The 18,389-nt window shown below is 42.6% G+C and overlaps 1 protein-coding gene across 1 annotated transcript in view; it reads right to left on the reverse strand.

Annotated features, from left to right (window-relative positions):
* Positions 1 to 2,328: 2,328 nt before the first annotated feature.
* AK8 (adenylate kinase 8) overlaps positions 2,329 to 18,389 on the reverse strand; it is a 72,760-nt gene continuing 56,699 nt past the window's right edge. Inside the window, exons 12-13 of the mRNA XM_056351112.1 lie at positions 5,126 to 5,206; positions 2,329 to 2,923 (exon numbers count right to left, since the gene is read on the reverse strand). Coding sequence (XP_056207087.1) covers positions 2,677 to 2,923; positions 5,126 to 5,206 — 328 coding nt within the window. The 3' untranslated portion in view covers positions 2,329 to 2,676. The remainder of the gene's footprint in view (positions 2,924 to 5,125; positions 5,207 to 18,389) is intronic.

Below are 18,389 nucleotides of genomic sequence, written 5' to 3' on the forward strand. Positions count from 1 at the left end.
GCAGAGGTGGTGCAGGAGGGCTGGGTCTCCTGCCTGGGGTGCTCACGCATCCTTCCCTCACAGCGTGCCAAGGGATCCATTCTTTGGAGCAAGTGGACACAAAAGTTTGTGGAACAGTTGGACACACTCATCTTGTCACTGAACTACGTAATTAACAGCATAATATATAGGGTATAGCACAACCTCCAAGCAGCCCTCTCCACAAAGCGTCTTCGGGAAGCGGAGTGATGAAGGATGTCCATTTCGGAACTGGGCAAGCTGTACAATAAGTAACGTCCAGTCCCTGCTGCGTTCTTACCACCTCCTCTTTACCTTGTTTTTCTCATTGCTCAACATTTGTTTTGCCAGAATAAGATGCTAATAAAATCAAGCGTAGTTACCAAATTGGTTTTCAAGTGTTGCATTCCAATTATAAAAGCCTAATTCCTCCTTCCACCCACTGAACCTTTTTGGTATTAACAGGCTTTACTATGCAAAGTGATGCAGGGGCTGTTTCGTTTACAGTAATTAAATGAGTGTCAATTGTTTTAGTTGTTTCTGAGGGAGAGTTCTACACGAGTATTAGCATGTTCTGCTAACCCTTACGTTCTGCACTTCAGGCCTGCTGCAAACCCTTGGGGGTTGACCATTGACCTGAGACTCCGTACCCAGACATGCCAAGTGCATCTCAATGAGACGAGCTCTTTTTCTCAGTTTCTATGGAACCAGCAGAGCGGAACTAATATAGCGTCCGCATATAGATGAAAGAATGAAGAGGAAAAAGGGCTTTACAGCTAAATTAATTAAGCAGATGTACCTGTCTAATTAAAGATGCACTGTTCCTTTTGTACCCTAGCTGCAGTACAAACAGTATTTAAATAAACTCTCTACCCATTTCATCTATCAAAATATTTAGTAGGAACACTCAGATGAAGGTGATATTAGCAAGATGAGCTTCCCATGTATTATTAATAGAAGGGCTCCCAATTATGCACGAATGCTACAGCCTATCTTTCTAGCAATAGCATAAAAAACAGCTGCCCAAGTAGGTTACCAAACAGCACATTTGTAACAGGTAGGACGGTTATAAATGCCCTTGCCCAGCTTTACGCGAGGGTTTGTGTCTGGGCCCTGCGTCGTGGGAGCAGCCTCTACCTCAGCCCGGTGCTGCAAGCCAGAATTCCTTGGCACAAGAGGCACAGAGGACTCGGCTCGCTTGCCTGCTGCCAGAGAATTTGGCTTTCTTAGATTTCAAAGATACTGAGGTTTTTAAAGGTGCCCTCAAGGCTGTAAAGTCTAATTCCCCTTTACCAAACCCCCCCAAAGCTACTGACAATTCCGACCTTAAACTCTCCCAACATAATACAACATCCCCGTAGCCACCTGGATAACCAGGGGCTCCCCACTTGAATTTACTCAACAGGTGCGAGGAGGCAATTTGGCACGGACATCTCTACAGCACTCCCTGAAGACCTGGGGACACACAACCAAAGCCAGCAACAAAGACCCAAACTTATCTACAGCAACAGGACTGGAGAAGTCCTCCAAACCCAAAAGGCTTCTGGAGGCCTGTCCTCTCCGAAAGGAGAAGGCACGTGCCTCCTGCATCATCCCAGCTACAGAGGCTTCCAGGAGAAAGCATGAAGCTCCTCCCCAGCCCCTGGTCAAGGGGAATTCACACATACGCAAGGGAGAAGTAGAAGGAGACATAATAGAGGCATCAAATTCAGCGCTCCTCTGAATCACAACAAATCACGCCCCTTTCTTAGAAACATTAAGGATGAGCATTTCCACAGCCAGAGACTGAGCTAACAGAGTGCTGTGGTTTTCATCACAGATTTTCCAGTTAAGAAAGACTCACCTGAGCATTTACTGCTGCCAAATCCAGCCGAAGCAAAAAGAAAATCCAGGCACCAACCTGCCTAGCCACAGCTCAGTCAGGGCAGCCACAGAAAACAGAATTTAGTAACCTATCTGCTCCTGCAGCTCGTTATGTCCTTGATTGGGTTCTGAAAGTGATGAACCTGTAACCAGTTTTCTATGGCTCTGGGTATTTTTTTCAGTTTTTTTGAGTTTTTCTGCCCATCCATAGGGTTGGACTGCAGAACAGGGTGACAGGGACAAGTGTTTTGTCAGAACTTTTTAAGCAATCTGAGTTAACAAGGGAGCAAAAACCTCTGCACCCTGGCCTCAAAACACTGCAGCTGTCTTTGGGGAATGTGCCCTGCAGAGCTGCAAGCTTTGTTTTCCTATTTGCTTTTGTGTTTGCTTGCAATGAGTGTGACAGTGCGGTAGGCAGGTAGTGCCTGTGTAGTTTTGTGGAAAGCATCAGGTGAATTAAGACACAAACACATCTAATAGCTTTAATACTCCAAATTGGCTTCATAGCCGTTACACAGTTAAGGCAAAACTACTATTCACTGGATCACAGAATCAGAAAAAGACACTGAATTAAACACAGGAACTTCCCTAGCCACAGTGCTTCGTACCTTGCATCACAAAACAAAAGCCAAAAACATTTCCCCTATAGCACAATTTCTTACTCTCTGTACTTCACTCGGCCTTGGTGAGCTTCAAATTTAACACAGCTTGGCTGACTTCCTCTTCACTGGTGGTAACTTGCCACTTCAGTGACCAGACTGCAAATGTTACAGGGAAAAATTCAAAATCAGCTGTTCCAGAGAACATCCTTATTAATTATAAGCTTTTTAATTTTTTGCATGGAAGGGGCGTAATGATACAGCTTTCTATAAACTCAAAGACAACGTGAGGGTCTTGGTCAGCATTAACGTAAAAGGCATCTTCATAGAACTTCTCCAGTTCCTTGACATTCCTGTAATAGGTCTCCACACGCTTCTTGATATTTTCTTCCTTGTCTCTAGGGTTCTGCCTGAGACGGGCTTGGATCTCTGGTGTGGGTGCTGGTCTGAACGTAGTGTGGTACCTGGAGATGAGATACAAATGCCATTGCTGCAGCTCAAGCTGAGGACGCAGCAGACATTTCCTAAGATACTCCATGGTTTTGCTTATCACAGTTCCTTGCAAGTGCCTTTTTCTGCTCTGGGTTGGGGGTTTAAAACAATGATTGCAAATTTCAGGGCACGTAACATGTCATTCCAGCTCTCAAGAATCCTGGAGACTCAAAAGCCAAGAGTTTCTCTTGAGGTGACACAGAGAGAGTGCTGCTAGTGTTTATATACTTCACACAGGTGTGGAGAAATCCCTATTATGTGCCCAACGCTCTGGGTTCAGAAGCATTTCCAGGTCTGTTCCAGATCCAGTCCCAAGGTAACACGCTTTACTTGTTCACTTGCATCTAAAAAATCCTAACCTGAAACCTCAGCATCCGTTAAAAACCTTTGCTGTGGTTTACTGTTATGCTGATGCTGCATATTAGGAAAAAACTGCCAAATGTTCAGTGCTTTGTGTGTTGAATCAGTGAGCCCAGACATAACCCTGTGTCCAGGCATTGCTGAAAGACCTGTAAATTAAAATGTCTCTAAGGCTCTCAGACAGTGGGGATGTTCCTGCCAAGATTCAACAGTGCAGCAACAGGGCTGGGATCACCCATATTACATTCTGAAAGTATTTCCTATTAGCAAGCATGTGGCCGAGTGCTTCCAGCAAACAGCAGAAGGGCAGCAGAAGCACAGCCCTCACCCAGCACAGTCTCCAAATCACCACAAGCTTGAGCTTGAAAGACAGGTATGTGTCCTCTTGATAAGCCACTACAAATAGGATTAATACTGTTACTGCTCTTTTGCAAACATCAATTTCAATTTTCTGCCATGGTAATTCTACTTCTGAGTAAATGTCTCCTGCGCCCTAGTAAGAAACCAGTTAACCCCTCTTCCCATACAGCCAAATTTTCTGAAACTGTTGGGACAGATGGAAACTGAGGAGAGAAGCAGAGCCTGTGTCTCTGCACAGAACTGCATTACAGCTCCTGTTGGTACAATGATGTGGACAGAGTTCATCCCACGTCAGAATTAGAGCACAGCTGAAGGCCGCCCTCCTCACTGCTGCAGCCAGCGGTGCAGGTTTAACATAATGCCGAGGATTAGATACAGCATCCAAACCAATTCAATTCACAATGAATTTGGAAGGAATAAACCACAGAGTTTGGAAGAAGGAAGCGTGTTAACTGGAGCAGATACTGAACAGGCTAATCCTAATGATAAGAAATGCAAAGATGTGTGAATGATTTGCTTCATACTGTTCTGTTCTTCCGAACAACTGCATCACTTATTACTGCAACAAAGAGAACAGTTACAGCAAATCACTGTTGTCACAAGTTAATGTTGCACCTCAAGTGAGATGTTTGAATAATCAGGTATCACTTTAGGACAAATCCAGTATTTATGACTTTAACCTTTGACGGTTCAGCATTTGTCTTTGATTCAATAGGATGTATTTAACCATTAGAAAAGTAAACCAGTGGTTTAAAACTTAAGTGTGGGGAATCATAAAACAGAGCATAAGTGAAGTTGCAAATGCACGCCAATTTCAGCAGGTATTTAGGAAGATAGTACATTGTTACTTGTTCCCCGAAAAACAAGGGTGGAGAAGACAGTAAGCCTGAAGGCTGTGGGTGAAACAGGGTGATGTGACTGCCAGTGAGATGAACTGCCACATTTCAGAACCCAATCTTACAGGGACTCAGTGACTCAAATGAGTTTGCTCTACTGAGCAGGAAATATATTAATATCTCACAGCAGACACAACCATTACAGGAGCTGGGGGAAGTAAAACGCATCAAGTTTTCCATTTTCCCTGGCTGGGAAGCCTTCAAAATTCCCATGGGAACGTCTGAAAACCATCTGCATTTAGGCTAGGTTTCAGACATCTTCCCTCAGCCTTATTTTACCAAACCATTTAGTTACCATTAAAATGTTAGACCTGAGCTACTTGCTGCTGTAGATTTCAGGCTCCAAGATTTTAAAATGTCCTATTCTGCAAACAGGAGCTTGCAGCAGGTGGTGGGTTGGTGCTCAAGTAGCTATGGAAGTTTTAACTTTTCTTTTAAGGAATCCCTAAGCAAGAGTACAACGTTCCTGAGTTTCCTTAGATTTCTATCAAGTCTGTTTGGTGCTTTCATTTCACTGGCAGTCTTGAAAATCGTTAAACATCCAACTTGAGTGCTAACCTTTCCCCAGTGACAGGATCAGTCCTCCGTTGAGACAGTCGTTCCATGATAGATTCATAGGGGAGATTAAAGAAAAACACCCTATGGAGAACATAATAATTGTGTTAACATCCTGAGAACATCACTTGTGACCTTCAGAGTATAAGTTAATCCTTACCCAAACAAACGGCGCACACAAACGGGGAAGTGACAGTACCACTCAAAACCGCAGCATCAAAAAGCACTTGCATATGCACAGGACCTCTGCGCTCTGGTTCTCCTCCTCACGTGTTGTTTAGGCTCCAGCTTATCAAGGCAGAAGCTCTTTGACACGCAGTGCCGTGTGGTGCTGTGTGCACTGACAGGGCTTGACAGACAATCCAGCATGGGCACCAGTGACTGGATTACAGCTGGAGCCTATCTCAGGGTCTGTCATAGCTTGCTCACAATCCAGCAGTTACCTCTGAACTTCCTCTGGATCCAGCTTCCCAACCCAACTAGCAAACACAATCACAATGGCATGCTGCGAAAGGTAAATAAAAAATTGGTGGTACTGTTCATGTCAAGGACAGAAAAAGAGCTTGTCTGCCAGGATTATATGTGTTCTTCCCTAATAACAGCACTGCACAACTCAGTGCCCACAAAAGGGATTTTCCTCTTGCTGTTTTAGTCCACTGCCACCTCTTTTGCCCATGCCACCCCACACAGCCCCACAGTGTGAGTCCTCCTGTCCCCTGCTCCTGTCTTGTGTCCTCAAAAGCAGAATGGCTAATAAGACTCAATACGCGCTGTGTTATGATGCTGACAATTCCCTGTCCCTTCCGTTAGCATTGACCTGCAGAGAACAGCGCCAGGGCTTGGAAGGCAGCTCAGTACAGCATACCCCACTCGGCAATCAGCCTTGCTGTTGAGACTGCTAAAGAGGAAATACTAATGTTTGATTTTAAGATAAAAATCTGCAATTCTCATTGAGTCTGAACAAGACATAGTTGCTCAGCATCTTAAAAGGTCAGACGCCCAGTGTCAGTGGTGTGGGTTCCATGCTATGAAGGATGGAGTGGGACTTGCTAACGCATTTCACACAGGTTACACAAAAGCCCTGATTTGAATCAAGGATGCAGTCCCAGAAAAAAATACACAACGCTATTGACCCCAGTCACATTACACTGTTGCCTATAAATTGTTGTGTCCATCTCACGTTGATTCCTCCTTGGCATTTTGGTTCATTATAATGGTGCTGTTAATTTTATATTCTAGTTGAAAAGCTCTTCAGCAGAAAATTCTCAACAAACTGCTGAGAATGAGCAGATCCTGCATCCTCTGTCCCCCTGCTATTGGAGACTAAAGCAGATCCGGAGAGAGATTACATTCAATTATTAATTCAGAACAAAATAAAAAATAAGGCTTCCTTTGAAAACTTATGAAAATAAACTTTTACCAACCAAGCACAGCCTGAAGACTGTAAATACATCTTTCTTTATAACACACCTTCTCCTGCTGCTGCCTTCAAGGCCAGGCTTCCTATTTTCGTTTGTGTCTGCCTCTCACAGAAGATACTGTATGCTTCAGACATTCACCAAAGGAACATTTTACCCTGACTGGGTGGGATCAGACCAGATGAAAGGCTGAGCTTTACCTTGGCATGCACATAGCAGATTACTAGAATCCTTTGTAGGATTTAAAGTTATGAAAATCATCTCTCTTTTCAAATGTTTACAGATAATGACTTCTATTCACACTGTGGTAACAAAATAACAGCCAGGAATAAAACATTCAAGATCTTGGAGATTCCAAAGACAGGAAAGAACAACAGTTTCAACACTCTTTTATCCCTTACACTCTTAACATTTTGTTTTTCTTTGTTTCTGTTGCCCAACAGTGGCACAAAAACGTGATTGTCAGAACAGGTAACATCTGATGATATGTCTCAAGATGAATATTCTAGTAGAGAGGAACAACATTTATACAGTCATGATAATTGATACGGTTTCCTATTATATTCTGAAATAAACAAAACCACTAAAGGATTATAACCTGGCATATCAAGAAAGCTTGTCGTAATTCATAGTTACTAACACAAAAAGTATTGTGGTATTTGAAACAGAAGAGCCTAAAAACTCCACTTAAAAAGCTGCCAACAAAATGAACTCTGAAAGCCTTGTCTGAGATTCCCTTCTTTTTTATACAAGATGCTTCTTATTATCCAGCCTGGTGTCACCATTAAAGAAGAGTGTAGGGGGAAGATGTGGGAAAGTATAGACATCTGTGCTAATACGGATTTTTTCCCCCCACATGCATTGTATAATGGCACACACAGAATATACTGTACAACAGCCCAAACTCCTAATCCAATGGTCCTTCCAGTGGAAGGTGGGATGCCTTACCCTGCCATACCATACTTCTCCTATAGATCAGAGAAAACAACACTCCCCAGGGCTGTCAGTTTAAAATTGTTCAGAAGCAGGAAAAAAAGATGAAGGGGAAAAACACTGTCAGAACTACCGTCTCGACTTAAAATACTTCCAATTAGAAAGCTTTATTATCATTTTGAAGGAGACACATACCACACACAGTCTATTATGCAGCCCCAGGAGGCTTACTCACATGAGTAAAGCCTATTTACATGTATGCACTCTGTGAAGCGTTAGCCTTGGCTATATGCTACGTCCCCTCCAGCTCCTCAAGGTATTTCTGAGCAACATTTTGCCTGTGTCCCTCTCTCAGGCTACTATGATTCTGGTCGCATAACAAACCTGACCCTCCAGCTGTCCAGGTAACATGTCTGTTGGATTTCTCTTGGAAATCCTCATTAAGATAGAGAGCTGCATCCACGACCTTGATCCAGCATTGACGGCAGTAGCTGGAACAACTCCCTACAAATACTGGATTCATCTCCAAGCAGAGCTTGGCCCCTTCCACATACCAAGTGTAATTTTTTTCACATAAATGCATTCTCTGTAAAGCTCGCTTTAGGAATCAGCCAGGCTTTGTATGTTGTAATGTGTCACAACTTCTATCAAGGGGAAATAGGAAACAGATGTCATCAGAATTGGTAGACAGGGAGGCGAGGAAACACAGCCTCATATCAAAGTATACTACATTATACTGCTAGATTAGCATCTAGTGCAGCTTCTCTTTCAGAGTTGGCAAGCTGTTCAGCTCTGCAACAGGTGAATTATGTCAATCAGCAGCAACGCGAGATGCGCACCAGAGAGGGCTGGGCAGAGCTGCACCAAGAATCCCCACTCCCACATCGCGGGATCAGCATCTACCCAGTGGCAACCACAGATCATTGGCATCTGGTTAAAAATCGGTGCTCTGTGGGGTGTAACTCAGCAGAGCCCCTCAGCCCAGGTCTCTGAGGACAAATGCCTCCCTAACTACCACGGAGTGGCAACACTGCTGCTAGATGCAGGACTGAAGCCAAGTGATTCATAAGCAAAACTCTGTCCTCTCCTTTTTGTTGTCTCTCCCAGGAGAGGGATGTGAGAGAAGGTCTAGTCCCATCCCCTAGCTTTCACAGATAATAAATCTGTGAACACAAATATTAAAAGGGAAAAAAAAATCTTATGTCAGAATCCTGTCTCTTTCTCACTGTACTTGACATCACTTATCTAATCTATTACAGCTTTCAGATACATTAGAGAGATTAAATTCCAACAAATTAATAATGCTGATGACACCTTCACTGTGTACCTAGTCAAATGAGAACTAGTTGCCTTTGGACGACGATGAAATATATAAGGCCTCTAACAGCTGGAATTTAATGTTGTTTTCCTACCAGCCATCTGGCATTCCAAAAGTGTATTCCAATTGCTTCTGGCTTCTGACTATTCAGGCAGCATTGTCTAAGATCCTAGTGGTCACCACGGTATCCTGAGGCTTCCCTTTGCAAACGGAGAGAGGAGAAGGTACAAGTATGGGTGGGAGAAGTCTTATTTCACACCTGATCGTGAGGCAGGTTTTTTGGAAAAATGTGTCACAACCACAAAGTCAAGAAAGGCTTTTTGACCTACACACCAGCCTTCAACTAATCCTGAACTACATTTGTTCCAGATGGCAACCAACCTAGTTGATCCAAGTTATTAACAATTGACAGTGCTCAGAGTTGTCCTCAGGAGAATTTTTTTCAGTGGTAGTTTTCCTGTTTTGCGGACATAATGTCAGCAACTTAAAGCATCTATAATGGAAAAATGATGAGTGTTGCTACAAGACAAGCAAGTACTGTGTGCCTGAATTCTGGTATCCCTGAGCTACGGATTAAGGGACATCCTCCTGCATACTGACAGTCACCTTCCAGGATGGCTCCACTGCCTTGCCAGCTGCCTTCACATCTCGGGAGAACTAAAGCTCTGTCTGTAAGCCACAGCCTTCCACTGGTTTTGGTCTTGTAATTTAAACACAGCTGTGTCATGGGGCTGATCTAGATGGGTCCAAATGTTGACTGCTCTAGACCTGAGCTATTTACTTAGGTCAGATTCTCATCCTTGGCATTTCCCATTACCTGGAGTTGCTCTGGATTGACACTGGTGAAGGGGAGCCCAAAGCCAAGTCCTTTTTGTAGAATTATTTCTGTGAAATTTGACCTATACCATTAAATCTAATTGAATTCATACCTTGTTTTCATTTAACGATGAAAAGACAATGCAACACGTATCGGAGACAGAATCCTGACTCCTTATCTGGCTTTTAAAAACCAAGACTACTGATTTGCTTGTGGCTATACCAGGGCCAGATCAAACCTCGCAATAAAGTTAGGATTCTTGAATCAGAAAAAAAGTACACCACCAAATGACACTGGGCCACTTTTAATGCAGCATTTAAACTTTTGAGTGGAAACTGCAACTTTAAAAATAGTAAGCTATTAATCTTTCCCTTATTTTCTTGACTCCTATATATCTTCTCCCTCGTAGGCAGGTACCAGCTGCCATATTCCCATTCTTCATGCTCTGCACTCTGCAAAAAAAAGAGGCCCCTGCTGGCCAATTCTTGTTTAAAATTGTGCATAATTGATAGTGGCAAATCTACCCCAGCTGTGTCTAAAACCTCTCCAGGGGCAAGAAAAACACTCTCTGTGACTGTCATTAACTACTAAATTAGCAAGTGCTCCTGGCAGTTTACAACGTACCACATCAGTCTGCTTTAAAAAAAAAAAAAAAAAGTGAAAATCAAGATGCCTGTGTGATCTCAAAGTTGCAGCAAACTTTGCTGGCAGGGCTTTGACAGAACCCCAGTTCAATCAGAGCAAAAGAGAACGGGAAAGAGAGAGCAAGACAGAGAGAGGAAGAAGAGGAAAGGACAGAAAGTTACCCTCCTTTCCAGGCAGACAAATAAAAAATGTCAAATTCAAGGTTAGCAAACTGAGCCTGTCATAAGACACAGTACATCTTACTCAATATGGAGATATCAGCACAGTGCTATCTGATGCTATGGCACAATTCCCCATGGAAAATAACTCTCCTGGAGGACTTAGTTCTGGCAAGGCAATGGCTACCATTTTTGTAATTGAGATATAAAGCTGAAAAAAAGAGATGAGGCTGTTGAAGTGTGTGGATGCAGTAGCTCTCTAAAAGGCTACCACAGGTACAATCCTTGTGTGATCACTGGCACAAAGGCAAGCTCCTCCCTTTGGTTCATAAAACAGAGCCAAAGCAGGCGGAGAAGGAAATACCACATTTCTCACAAAAGGATGGAAAAGCCTTGGGGGGCATTACGGACAGAACTGGCACAGAGACAAGTACTGACTCAAGTAACTCTCCTGAATTTGGCTAAACTGTAAGACCCACTGTTAAATTTGACTACGTGTTTTGTTTTAAAAGTTTCCAAAAATGCATAAAACTGTACAAACTTTTGGATCACACAGAGACCACAAGCCAGCCAGGGGCGGGACGGCAGGCTTGGCCATGACACAAGAAAAATCTGCATTGCAAAAAGGTCTTTTTCTTGGGTAGCACCATTGAATTATCACAATAATATGGCAAATCAAGTTAGTGGTTCAAGCTGACAGGTACAAGGAAGTTCAGATTTGAATCCAAGTGACTAATCCCAGATAAAACCCAGGTCATCTCATCTTTATTGACTTTTTAGCCAGAGACACCCGACTTGGATCAATCAGTTCCCCTAAAGAATGCTCCTTTTCCTGTAGCTTACAGACACCTTGAACCTGAAACCTTGGCTAAGCCTCTTCTCAAGCACTAAGGGCCCAGCCACAGGATCCTGAGCACATTGTCTTTCCATAATTACACTCTGCATCCCCAAATTCCCTCTTAAAAATTAACTGGTTACATAGATCCCATTTACCTTTCCCCCAGTCTTGCTCAGGTTTCTCTCAATGCAGGTATGTTGCCCATGGGTAAAGAGACTATGAAGGATCTTCTGAGGCTGTGCTACAGAGACTGGACATGGATCTTCGTTTACATCCTATCCTAAATACTCTTTCTGCATGTCTCTGCAATGAATGAAATGATCCTTATCTCTTATTTATGGAAGGAGCTGTTAAGAGCTTTTTATCACCAATGTCTTTCAAATTCTGGGATATCTTCTGATGAAAGATGCTTGAATCTATTTTGGGAAGTAATTTCACCCTCTAGGTTTTGACCATAAGGGAAAATACATTGCATAAACAGTAAAACACAGGTTAATCATCACAAATGTTTTGCCTATTGAGCTCCTGTAGCAATTCACGTGACAACAAACTATTTCCAGACGCTGGATCTTTCTTTTCAAATGGATGCATTTCTGTCGAGTAACTACAAAAGGCAGCTAAGTGGGGCACTATTCCCAGGACATGGCTTCTGGCCAGGGGAGCGAGATGAACAACATCCTTCGTAGCTGCAGATGTTCCTTCCCTTCACCAGCAGTGCAGAGTAATGACTCCGTTAGTTTTCCACCTGCTAGTTAGATGTGCTCAGCCTCCAACAGCCAAGGTGGCAGGGTCCCTCTCACATCACACCCCACCAGCCTGGTATCCCAGCAGCATCCCAGTGGGTGCCACACCAGTTTACGCAGGGGGAGCAGGCGCAGCCCTGCCGGGTAGCACTGCCCATCTGTTTGATAGAACAATGGGCTGGATCTTGAGCTGGGAAAAAGCAAAGTGGCTGCACTGGCATCATGCAGATTTACACCAGTGAAGAACCCCAGGCCTTTTGGCAGTGAGAGCCATTCCACGTGACAGTGGTCTGAAGAACTACCGGCTGTGTAAACGTTACATAAGCACAGCGAAAGGCACACATACACAGAGCAAATGTTTTCATACTAGGGGCTTCAATGCATTTTTAAAGCTTCTTTTGAAAAGGCAGTATTAACTCTTTCCATACGTAATAAGTGGCTGGGATGCATTAGTACCTCCATTCAAAACTGCTTTACATTTCTCCCCTCATTTTTATTCTTTCCCTCTTTCTTACTCTCAGCTGTTATTCTAGCATCTTTGCATTCCCCCTGGAGTTCATTCCAGCGGTGCTTTATGAATCACAGAATAAGATGGCAGCCAGCACCGCTTTAGAGTAATGTGGCTGGCACAATTTCCACTATCCGCAAGGTTAATCAAACTCAAGCCTCAGATAATCGAAAGCCTCTGCAGCCCTGGAGGCCTGAGGTCAGGAACCTGAACTCGCTTCCCCAAATGCAGTCATGTTTCCTTAGATGCTTGCACCCCTCCCCTGCAATAATTAGATTCTGCAAAGCAAATCTTGAGTGGAGCAAGAACCCCAGGGTTAAGCACGAGCAAACTCATATCAGTACTGATGCCTTTGCTACCTGTCTGGAGTTTTTCTCTAGCACCTCCTGCTCCTAACAAGGAAACCTATACTCCTCTTTCTTATTAAATAAACAGAATCAAATTTATAGTAAATTATGTTTAATCTTAAGTGTCCCTATAAATTATTACATTAAACTCCCCCCACTCCCATAATTTAAACGCTAACTTGTGGTGGTGGTAGGATATTTGGTATGTAAAGTAAAATAAATAGAATAACTAACACCAAAAAAGTGTATGATTTGAGGGCAAGGGGAGGGAATAAAAGAATGGATTATAATGTGTCATTTTATATGTGTGTCAAAGGAAACCAATTTCATAATAGGGAATAAAAATTCCCTGTTTAAATACTGTCAAATAAATCCTCAAATGTAATAGGGTTCACTTCTGGGGAAAAGAAAACTAAATCTGATTAAATATTAATGTGGCATAGTATTAATTAAGAGAGAAAAAAGTCCATCAAGAGAACCCCAATATGTTTACTGTGTCCCCAGGAAGCTGGAAAATTTCACAATCAAGTGTGTAAATGTTCTAAAAAAGGGTCCTGAATATTTTATGAATATTTGTCATAAAACAGAAATAATAACCACTGTGCAGAGCTATTAGAATTAATATTTATGCTGCCCGCCATGAAATATTCATGGGGACAGAGAAAGGGGGGCCCGTAAGACAAGAATTAATTTACATTGGGCTTGGTTTACCCACTGGCTTGATGTTTAAAGACGGGTTGACAAGCCTCCATATGAATCCGTCAGTCACTTGCAGCAGTAGGTGGGGTGAAGGCAGGGGGAGGCGGGGGGGAAACGGGTCCAAGCTGCTGACAGCTCACAGATTGAGTTTCTGACAGCCCTTAAAAAATCTAAACGGCCCCCCACCTTTTTTTCCTTCTTCCATTGCCCAAGGCGCTCTGTACTGCCACCGTTCATCCGATCTCCCCTTCCATCTGCTGAAATTAAGGAATTAATGAGCGCTATACACTTTACAGCGGGCCCCAGGAATGTTTACTGGTGATTAAATTATAATGCAGCCAAGCTGTATAATTCATGAACCAATTAAAGGAAGTGTTAGTTGATTTGATGGGATGAGGACGTACAAAAAGCATTTAACTAATAGGGAACCGTGGGCTGCCGGTCGCTTTGGCTTTCTCAGATTACGCGGCTAATTGCTCTGCTTTATAGGGCTGTCACAGATAGCCATACATATTTCATTGTTCTCAAATACTTCAATTGTTTGCTTTCGTGTTGCTGCTGTAATATGTAGAAGCCCAGCCAAACTTCAGTGTAGTTAAAGCACTACTCTGCAAAAGCAGGTTGCTTTGGGAGGAGGGAGGAATGAGGGGGGGCAGAAGAGAAGGCTGGCTGACAAAGGAGTAACTTAAAGCTTCAGAGTTAAATGTCACTCAGCAATTACATGATTAAAAGGTGCAACATATGATAGTCTTTTGTTTTACAACTTTTTGGACACTAATATTCTATGCTGACTTCACCACAGAGAAAATATTGGTATACTAAGCTGCATGGTTTTTTTTTTTAATACTGAGGAGCAAAAGAAGAAGGTGGAGAGGGAAGTATATTTAAAAAAATCCAGCAGGGAGGAGCTAGATTGCTGTGGTTATCAAGAATAATACATCGTGTTTTAACTCACATGGTTCGATATTCTAAAAGACATGAGAGATGATGAAGGAGGTTGATTTCCCATCTGGGAGAATGCTCAATGTCTAATTCAGAGAGCTGCTGAGTCGTGCTAGCTAGTCATACCAACAGCTTCAGTTTATTACACAAGGAATGGGGGAATTTACCATTTCTGCTGTTTTATAAAGCACTCCCGCCCAGCTGACAGGCCACAGGATCTGATGAAATGGATTCTCTTGATTTGAGGAGGCCTATCAGTCAAGTTACTCTTGTCCTCAGTCAAAACCAGGCACGTTCTTCTAGCAATGAAATCCTCAACCCATATACGGAAGCACATGTACTGCTGAAGAAATTAGGTACTATCAGATAAGTATCACAAGCACGTACCCTAATTTGTGGTTAGACCCTGAAATCTATTGAATAAAGAACCAGCTGGGTAAATATGCTCTTTCTGTAGCTCAGGGATGAAGACTGCAAACTTCTGTGGGTTCCTAACGAGGTATACTGTCACCCACCTGAGGAACACCATGGCAAAACCTGACCTCCTGTCTAATTTAGAGCTTTACATTGCAAAGTATTGTACAAACACCAACTCAATGACTTTCAAGATATCCTATTATGCAAAGCTTATAATCTGGTTCATCCCTTTCCTTGCACTGTTCCTTCCAGGATTTGGGTTTGGAAAGCAGACCCTTCGGAGAGCCCTCATTGACATCCCAGCATGTGCCTCTCCTCCTCCTGTGCCCCCACCCTATGGCGCAGAGCATGAAATCCCCTCTCCACATCTGCCTGTTCCAGTGAGCCCAAGAGGGTGTGCTGGTCTGCCAGAAGCAAAACTCTATGCAAAACCACACCAGTTTTAAGGAAGGTTTTGTTAGTTAGGGACAGTCAGCAGCTGGTGCTCAGCATAACTCTTCAAAACGTGCCAGCTTCACTTTGACGTTCCAGTTATGAGCCATCTCCCAGCCCAGCACTACAACACTAAACTAAGAAAATCCATCTCTGCCCTCCTGTTGGAATTGTTCTGTTTTATATAAAGAATTACATCAAACCAGGAAAGCAGAATATCTTTGCAGTCCAATGCAGGTGTTCACCAGGGAGGCAGGAGACAGGCTTACATTCAGTGAATACTTACTTTTTTCTAAAAAGCAGAGCAAGCTTAAGAAGCCTCAGAAAGAAGGAGCTGAATGTCCCATTTCCCAGGACAGCACTCAGATTAGCCAGCTAGGGGTTGTCCAGATGGAGAAGCAGGCAGGAGAAAAATAATCTTGGGATACTAAAGAAAAAAAATTTCTCATATAGCTCGGCCCTGATGTGAAAAAGGTATTGTGCCAAAAAAAGAATGATTTAAAATAATTTCCTTTATTCAGAACTACTATATATTGTTAGTTTGTCCCTAGCTTCTGGGTTAAGTAATGTAAAACTTTAGTTTAAGATATTAGTTTAATAGGTAGTCTCCAAAATAAGGGATAATGACCCAGTTACACAGCAGGAAAACTTGCCGTTAACCCACTGTGTGGTTGAGTAAAATGGAAATGGGATTGCCTGTTCTAGAAAATAGAAAGGTTAAACTGTCTGGGAGATAAGGTTGATCCTAAACTCACCTAAGTGGACAGTGCCTACGATCTGAAACCTGACTAGGCAGATAATCATCTGGACAGTTATACACACAGTCAAAAGCAAATGTGTGATCTTGGTAGGCTCTGAATTATACCATTGTTGGATTAATGCATCTGCGGTTTGGTAAAATCCATGAAATACATGTATGGACACTCAGCATCTGGGTTCACAACAGAGCGTGTGTGTGTGTGCTCATGTAGGTAAACTGAACGAGCTCACGCACTGGCCCCAGAAGCAGTGAGCTGCATCAGTGTGGGCCTTACACAGGGAAAAAGCAGAGGCTCGGTGCAGGCCCGGGAATCTTTCTGCCAACGATTGCTAACAGGAAACGTCAGAACTTGGCAATGTCAAGAAATCAGAAAGACTGCAGAAAGTATTTTCTTTGTTGCTTCTGAAGTGCCCTGGATACAATCAATCATACAGAAAAAAACCTATATTTTGGTTCAATGTGGAAAGGGCTATTTGCATTTCAATATGTTCAACTTATCCTGCCAATAAAAACATGGAATCGTGAAGAAGAGATCAGGCCACTGCAGTGAAAAACAAGAGATGACATCCTGCAGACCTTTCAGATAAAACAACTCCTTGCTTGTAACATTTCTGTTGACGTCCCAATATTTCTGAATGATTGGGTTTTCAAATGAGATCAGTCAGCATGCAAATGAGGAAACGGGATCAAGACATCTCCCATATCTGATTGGATAGAGAAATTATCAAAAGACCCTTTTTTCATATCAAATTTCCATCACAAAAGGTCAAACTTTCAACTCCCATTACTTTTGCTAACTGCATTTCACTGTGTCTGCCAGCTCATTGCTGCTGCTGTTTTCAGAGGAAAAAAGAGAGAAGTAACAAATGATTACATCTTCTCCCACATCTGTCATACAGGATGGACAAACATTTTCTAATCTTATTCTATTTTTCTCCACAGCCCTCAAAATCCTTGCAGCCAAAACATCACTTCTAACCTGATTAGCTATTCCCAGGTTGTTCTTATTTTTACAGGTTCTCCTCTTATTTTCTAGCCTACAGACTGACAAGAGCACCAGCTGTTTTGCCAGAATGTTTTGTTCTACAGTTTGCCCATTTTAAATACTTTTTGATGTGTGCTTTCCTAAAATATATTTCCTTGTGTTGTCTGGCTGGACTCACCTCTAAATACTCAAGTAATGGATGTTCCAGAAAAACAAGAGAAAGAGAGAGCAACATTTCCCCCAGAATCCTCACATAGTTTTATTTCCTCTTGCAGTCCATCCCTGACCACAGATGCTGCCTGGCCTTCCCAACATTTTGATCCATTCCTCCAGTGAACATCTGATCATGGCTTGAGACTGCAAGGCTTTGCCCTGCCTACTCAAAACACTCAGCTCATGCAAATTCAGAGGACTTAGACCCCTGCATCCAAACACAGGAGAGCTCAGCACCCCTAGGTCTCATCCACTGCTTTTCTAGGTTTAAAGCTGAATTTTGAAGCAGCAGAGATAGCAAGTGGGGCAAGCACAGGAAGATGAAGACATTAGTAAAAAGTGCAGGATTCAATGTATTTGTTGCTACTGATCCCATAAAAATTCTCTCTCAACATTATTATCATTGCAACATATATAACCCATCAGATTAGTACCTAGAGATTTCTACTCTTCTGATTTTCTCTGTTCTTCTTATTGCTCAACAACTAAATGTTTCACAAAGCCATTTCCTACAGAAATATTTATGTTCCCAAATGTTTATTGGCCCCTCTATCATGATCAAGCTTTTATGAGCACTCTATACAGAACTGAATTAAATACATAATTCCTGATCTATCAGATCTTGGCTTGATGCTGCGTTTTGTCTATTTTATACAGCAAGGCACTGTAGTGAACTACAGAACACCTTACAGAAAAACTAATTTATACAGTAAAGGTATTTCTATCCAACACTGACTGTGTGGGTTAGTGATTACAGAAAGCTAATGAGGACCAGGAGGATCTAGAATTTAAATTCCAGGAAAGGCATTTATTCATTGTGCTAGTTTTCTGAACAACCTTTTCCGGTAATTTCTATGCAGCTATGAACATTAGGCTCTGTAGCATCACATGCTGGAAGGAGATGGAGGATGCTCCTTGGAAATGTTACACAAACACTTCTCCCTCACTTGCTCCATGTCACACAGGTGTCCACAGCTACACAGGTGATTTGCCCTCAATTGGTGATAACTGATTGGACTCTATTCTTGCTGGCAGCTGTGAGTTATAACCAGTTAACAGATCAGTCTGTTGGCTGGCTCCAGGAGCTATTCTCC

This window comes from Falco biarmicus, chromosome 9, assembly GCF_023638135.1.
Source record: "Falco biarmicus isolate bFalBia1 chromosome 9, bFalBia1.pri, whole genome shotgun sequence".
NCBI classification, from domain to species: Eukaryota; Metazoa; Chordata; class Aves; order Falconiformes; family Falconidae; genus Falco; species Falco biarmicus.